Source organism: Beta vulgaris, chromosome 7, assembly GCF_026745355.1.
Source record: "Beta vulgaris subsp. vulgaris cultivar EL10 chromosome 7, EL10.2, whole genome shotgun sequence".
Classification (NCBI taxonomy): Eukaryota; Viridiplantae; Streptophyta; class Magnoliopsida; order Caryophyllales; family Amaranthaceae; genus Beta; species Beta vulgaris.
This window is the reverse complement of record NC_079208.1, coordinates 48,302,971-48,309,395: the sequence shown is the minus strand read 5'-3', so window position 1 is coordinate 48,309,395 and position 6,425 is coordinate 48,302,971. Positions and strand designations below refer to the sequence as shown.

Genomic DNA, 6,425 nt, shown 5'->3' with positions numbered 1-6,425 from the left:
CAGGTAAATGGTGCATTTTCGGCGGACCACCCCCAAAGTTGGGGGTATTTAAAAATAATCCAAAGTTGGGGGTATTAAAAGCGGACCGCCCAAAGTTGGGGGTATTCTGATCCATTTTTCCTATTTATTTTAATAGTTCCTTTCCCTCCATCAAAGTAATTTAAAAATTCTTGTAAATAGACAAAAACCCATTCTGAATTCCAATCCACGGCCAAAATAGTAGTCCTCTTGCAAGTTGCAATATCGAATCAACTATAAAAGACATAAGAACAAGAAGGGATCACTATTCACTAGAAATTTGACGTAGACTTGTACAAAAAAGTAACAAGAACCAAATATGATTATACTAAAAAATTTGTTAACATATGCAATAGAATACAAGTATGAACTAATTGAGATTTAAGACCATAATAATATACTACTACTAGCGTTTCAAAGCAATAACGCTACAAACAGTTTGTACAACAGTAAGAATGAGCAAAACAATAGCAGCAACAACTGAAATAATGGTCCATGGATTGTTAAAGTAATCATGTTTCAAAGTAGCCTTCCACTTATTCCAAGGTGCTTTTGAGTGAGCAACTAATCGTCTACAAATATCAGTGTAATAAAAGTTGTGAGCTTCATAGTTTGTTTCTCTACAAATGGTGTTGAAAAGATTGGCCACTTCATCATTGTTACCTAATGCATTTGTTATGATCCCACTACTTAAAAGAATATCAACATCCTTTAGAGTAGTAATTAACACATCCATCATTAACACATAATCAACAATGTAAGAATCTGAATGGTAATGACATTGCTCGTATGCTGATAAGTTGAGGAGAATAGACTCTGTATGATCTTCCACCTCTAATTTCGGAATGTACAAAACTCCATCTTTAAACTCTATATCAAGTAGAGAATCACTTTTATGAAGTACAAATTTGATCCCTGAATCATGAAGATCTCCTACACCAGGAGGAAACTCCCAACACGCCGCGCCATCGCGGCTTGAGGTTGAAACATAATTTGGATCCCTAAGATGTTTAGGGAGGAGATAGGTTCTCAAGAAATCAACCAAATGCAAGATTTCACGTCTCTTGAACTTGTTGGGAAGCTCTCTTTTTCCTATTACGACCTCAGAAGTAAGATGAATGAGAGGGATTGAACTTTGAAAACACTCATCATTATCATCAAATACAAGACCATATAACTCTTCAAGAACAAAAAAAGGGAGTTGATTCTCAATCAATAATAAATCCCTTCTAATTACATGTTCTAAGGATGGTTTTCCAAAAATACGATCATCCTCATCTAATGTTTCCCAATACCAATTTAAGAAAAACTCGATAATAAAACACCCATCAAGCAACATCATCTCTACAAATTCATTGCTACTTAAGCTAATACTCTCAATGTAACATTCCCTTGCATCTTTCTCCCACATTTTGATCATTCTAAGATAATCTTGGAGTGTTTTATCCTCATTTCTCCTAAGAAAATTTTGAAGATACCTTAATTTTTGTTCTTGCATCCCTTGTAATCTTTTCATGCCATGATTCAAGGGTCCAATTGAAATAAGGCAAGGCTTGTAAGCACTTAAATTCACATTTCTTAGTGTTCTAGGGACTCTATAGATGCAACATTTGGAAGAAAGTGGAGGTAATTTTTCAAACCTCTTTCTTATTGATTTAGCCAATTGATGAATTCCATCTTCCATGTTATTCTTCCCAATTGTTGCTCTTTTTCTCTGAACCAATAAAAACCCATATCAATCAATCAATCAATCAATCAATCAATCAATCAATCATTCAATCAATAATCCACTTATAAGAAAAACCCACAAATTATTTTGTTACTTTAATCATTAAAATCATTCAATCAACACAACCCACAAAAAGAATTTGAATTTCTTACCTTCTTATGGGTTTTGGAGGTCATAAGTTTAGCTCAAATCAGCATCTACTAGTGATCTTCAACTCAAAGAAAAATCTTTTTTTTTGGTGCTAAAAATAGTGCTGAATTAAGAGCAGAAAACGTTGAGAAGAAGAATTAAGAAGATGCAAAAAGGGTAAAAAGGAGATCTAAGTAGTGTGAGTAAGCAGATGGGAGCTGGTGAGATTAAGTCGTGGGAAAGTATCTTTGCAAAAAAAAAGAGGAGAGAGAAAGTGAGTTGGGGGTGTTTTTGCTGGTTTTGGAGTATGTGAAAGTGGCTGCCAAAAACCCAAAATATAGAAAATAATTGAGAAGCATATTTTTTTGGAAAAATGGATTAGAATACCCCCAACTTTGGGCGGTCCACTTTTAATACCCCCAACTTTGGATTATTTTTAAATACCCCCAACTTTGGGGGTGGTCCGCCAGAAACGCACCCATATGACTTGTAACCTGTTAGCAAGGTAATTTTTTTTTATTCCATCCTCTACCTCTTCTTCCTCCATTACAACCACCACCTAGCCACCAGCCCACGATAAATTTCTCTCTCAACCTTCCTCAACTAAATCCCACCATAAATTTCTACTCATAATCATCTTTCTCTCTCTCCTCCCTTTTCTTCTTTACTTTCTCTCTCTTTATCGCTCACTTCATCTTCCTCCATCTTCTTCTTTTGGCCTTGTTATCGACATTTCTCACTCTCGCTCTCAAATCCTCGTTTTTAGATCTTTAAACGAAGTTTCGGGTACTCCATTTTCCAGCGAAACTTCCGATTCTTTCTGGGTTGATGACGGAATCTTTGAATTTTCCGGGAAGCAAGATTTGGTGGGTCGGGTTTTGTTTAAATTGATTGGTTTTGCTAAGAATAAAATTCCCAATTTTGAGTGAAAAGATACTAAAGTTCAGCTTATGATTTCGGATGATTTAGTGGGTAAAGTTGAGGAGAGAGAAAGAGTTTTGGAAGAGTGTAGAAGGGTTTTGAGATCATCTGGGTTTTTGTTTAAAGATGATTGGGCTTCTGTTTTGAAAGGTGAGGATTGTTTTTTTTAGATTTTTTGGGTTTAATTTGATGCAATTTTGTATGATCTAATTGATTTGTATTGGTTGCTTATATGTAAGTTATGTTGTTGGGTTTGTGGTTGATGTGAGATGCAACATTTGTGATTTTGTAACTGTGAATTTTAATTTGTGTGTGTTAATTAATTATTAGTACTCCCACACCTCATCTCCACCCCAGCCACCCACCAGAATCTTCCACACCCCATCTCCACCCCAGCCCCACCCTCACAGCCTACCTCCTCCCCCACCACCCTGTCGAATTCCCCCCCACCCACCACTGCTCACTGCCACCATAACAGGTTTTGGGGGGATGAGGAGAGGAGAGAGAGAGATGAGCAGAGGGGTGGGGGTTTTGGTTTACCAGTTCATCCGGTCATAACAGGTAAATGGTGCATTTTTGGTGGACCACCCCCAGAGTTGGGGGCATTTAAAAATAATCCAAAGTTGGGGGTATTAAAAGCGGACCGCCCAAAGTTGGGGGTATTTTGATCCATTTTTCCTATTTTTTTTAAATGAGAGGCACGTTAAGTTCTTGAGAATTGGGAAAAAAAAAAACTGAAAAAGGGGTTTTGGCGTCCTCGTGGGTTTTGGACTACTAGGACAAGTGAGAACCTTGGTGCTTATTTTATGAATTATGATGGTAAGTCCATACTTACTTGTAGTATTGTTGCTAATTGAAGCATGTAACTATGTAAGGATTTGTTCTTTTCATCTTATTTTTAGTTCAGTTCAGTTCAGTTCAGTTTCAATCAGTTCAGTTCAGTTCAGTTTAACTCCATTCTCTTATAACCATTTTGCTAAATATTATTATTATCTTGGTATAATTTATTTTACTAATTACTCTTATTATTATTATTATTATTATTATTATTATTATTATTATTATTATTATTATTATTATTATTACTACTACTGTTGTTTCTATATATTATTTTGTTTATTATAGCTTTACTCATTATTATTCCTATTATTATTAGGAGGAACATGGTGTAGGTCAAAGCACAAATAAACCCACGTTTTTTTAGCCCATAAACCAATCAAATCGCGTCAAAACGGTTTATGATGTAATTTTCGCGGTCCAACCCAATCATTATTTTTATTACTAAATATTATTATATTATTAAATCTAATTATTAAAGTAGTAATATTAATTTACTTCTTAGATATTATTGTTATTATATATCATCATCAAGTATTAATATATTAATACAAATTATATAAATTTATTATTATTAATTATTATTATCGTTAATTATTATGATTATTAATTTATGATTATTAATATTATTTATTTATAACTATCATTTAAAAATATCCAAAATATTATTACTATTATTATTCATTATTATTACTTATCATTATAATTACTATTTAATGTTCATATTATTATTGTTTAAATATTATTTATATATTTATTACATTCAATATAATTCAATTTAATTTAATTCAATCAAGTCAATTCAAATTCAATTCAATTCAATTCAGTTCAGTTCAATTCAGTTCAGTTCAGCTCCAATCAGTTCAGTTCAGCTGTTTTATGCCGAAGAGAACATGCCCTAAGTATGCAAATGCAACCCACCGAAAAGCAGACATTTTAGGATAAGTTAGCATTTTATACAAGTAGGGTTAAGTAGGACTAGCTACTTGGTCAAAATTTTAACAATTGGGACCATAATTTATTGGAATTGGTTTCATATAAAAAAGAAGTGAGATACGGAGCGAATTGTAGTTTAGAAACTTATCATGAAAATTTTAAAGCTATAAAATGAAATTGTTATGTATCGTTTATGGATTTCTATACTGACTATTTTGATAATTAATGACTATATTATAGTATCTAAGGACATTATTGTGACTCAGTCAATGTTATTTTGATGATGATAAACACTTTGTGTTATAACATGTATGTATGTAACAGTGATCTAAGGAAGTTATCAAGATTGAAAGTTCATGAAACATTGAAGACTTTGAAGAAATGGCTAATCAAGATTGTGTTTCAAGTTTAGTTACTATGTGCAACTGCAATATATTAGAACTATGTGATATATTGTGTGCCAAATATAGAAATGTGAAATTAGGATGATTATTATTTTCTTATAGTTAAGGAAATAAATAATCATGTTAATTTTATATATCTATATTAAAAAGAAATAGAAATTTGAAATTCAAGATTACCAAAGAAAATGATTTTGATAAAGTTTTAATAAAATTGATTTGTGAAAGGATTTTTAATAAAATGAATGTTTGATAAAAGTGAGTAAAAAAAGATTTTTGGAAAAATCAGATTTTTGAAAACAGTTTTGGAACAAAAAAATTTGAAATAATAAAGGAGTATGAGATAAAAAGGAAATCAAATTGGTTATCAAGATTATTTATAAACATTGATTTAAAGAAAACTTATCTTTTTAGAAATAAGGATAAAGATGAAAAGGATAAAGTTTGTTTTCTAAAAAGAAAAGGTTTTATCCCTTAATCTTAGGAGTAAAAGATAAATCTCTTCATAAGAAGGATTTTCAGTTAGTCCATAAGGTATATAAGGGTTTAATATTTAGTTTTACAACTAACGTTTTAAGAGAGAGAAAAATAGGAGAGCTGAAAACAATTTCCTAAGGCATAGAGTATAACATTGTTCTACTCAGTATGAGTAACTATTCAAAGTTTGTAATTGTCCTCTAATTTGCTTGAATAAGAAGCACACGTTTGAGGATCTTTTCTTTCTGCAATTTCATAATTATAGGGAGTCGCAACACTTAGAGTTAAGTGTTGGGGAGCATTATTAGGGTTAGTAGTGGAGAAATCTTATTGTATCAAGAGGTTGATATTTTAGGATTCAAAGAAATAAAAGAGTTTAAGTTCGTGTGGACGTAGATCTCAGAGGTGAGACTGAATCACGTTATATGTTGTGTTTGAGTGTTGATTTCATTACGGTTGATAAAATTTTACCATTGAATCATGAAACTTATCTATACAGAAAATCATGATTAATTTAATTTCATGCGAGAGTTTGCATGGGTATCTCAAAGGATAACATTCCTTCCTGATAGAGTATAAATCTATTCCTGGGGCCTCAACCATCAGCTTAAGCTTTTGGTTGAGTTGGTCCTTTGACATGGTATCAAGAGCCAGCGTGACAAAAAGGTCACGGGTTCGAATCTCATCCACCCTCATTTCTCAGTGGAATATTTAGCGCCAGGTATGAGGGAGACCTGTGCTGCATCCACACTTCAAGCCCAAAGGGCTCTTGCGTGAGGGGGCGTGATAGAGTATAAATCTATTCCTGGGGCCTCAACCATCAGCTTAAGCTTTTGGTTGAGTTGGTCCTTTGACACTTCCGGCTGGGATTTTTCCATACCTAAAATTTAAACACGTAACATTGGTTAAGAAGCGAGAAGCCCTTAACCATTCACGCCAACACCAGTTGATTAGAAACTCATTATTGTTAGTAATTG

The 6,425-nt window shown here is 32.9% G+C and overlaps 1 protein-coding gene across 1 annotated transcript; it reads right to left on the bottom strand.

Moving 5' to 3' along the window:
• Window positions 1-322: 322 nt before the first annotated feature.
• Window positions 323-2,232, bottom strand: LOC104908719 (UPF0481 protein At3g47200). Its single transcript, XM_010697869.4, has 2 exons — window positions 1,900-2,232; window positions 323-1,732 (listed from the first exon to the last, which is right to left on the bottom strand). Exons 1-2 carry the CDS (start codon window positions 1,921-1,923, stop codon window positions 425-427), a joined length of 1,332 nt encoding a protein of 443 aa, XP_010696171.2. The 5' UTR covers window positions 1,924-2,232; the 3' UTR covers window positions 323-424.
• Window positions 2,233-6,425: the final 4,193 nt, after the last annotated feature.

What these genes read in the sequence shown, in the direction of transcription:
- LOC104908719 (XM_010697869.4), bottom strand. Translation starts at nt 1,923, where the DNA reads ATGACCTCCAAAACCCATAAGAAG. An exon ending in CCTCCAAAACCCATAAGAAG is followed by an intron (nt 1,733 to 1,899) that starts GTAAGAAATTCA and finishes TTATTGGTTCAG; the next exon opens with AGAAAAAGAGCAACAATTGG.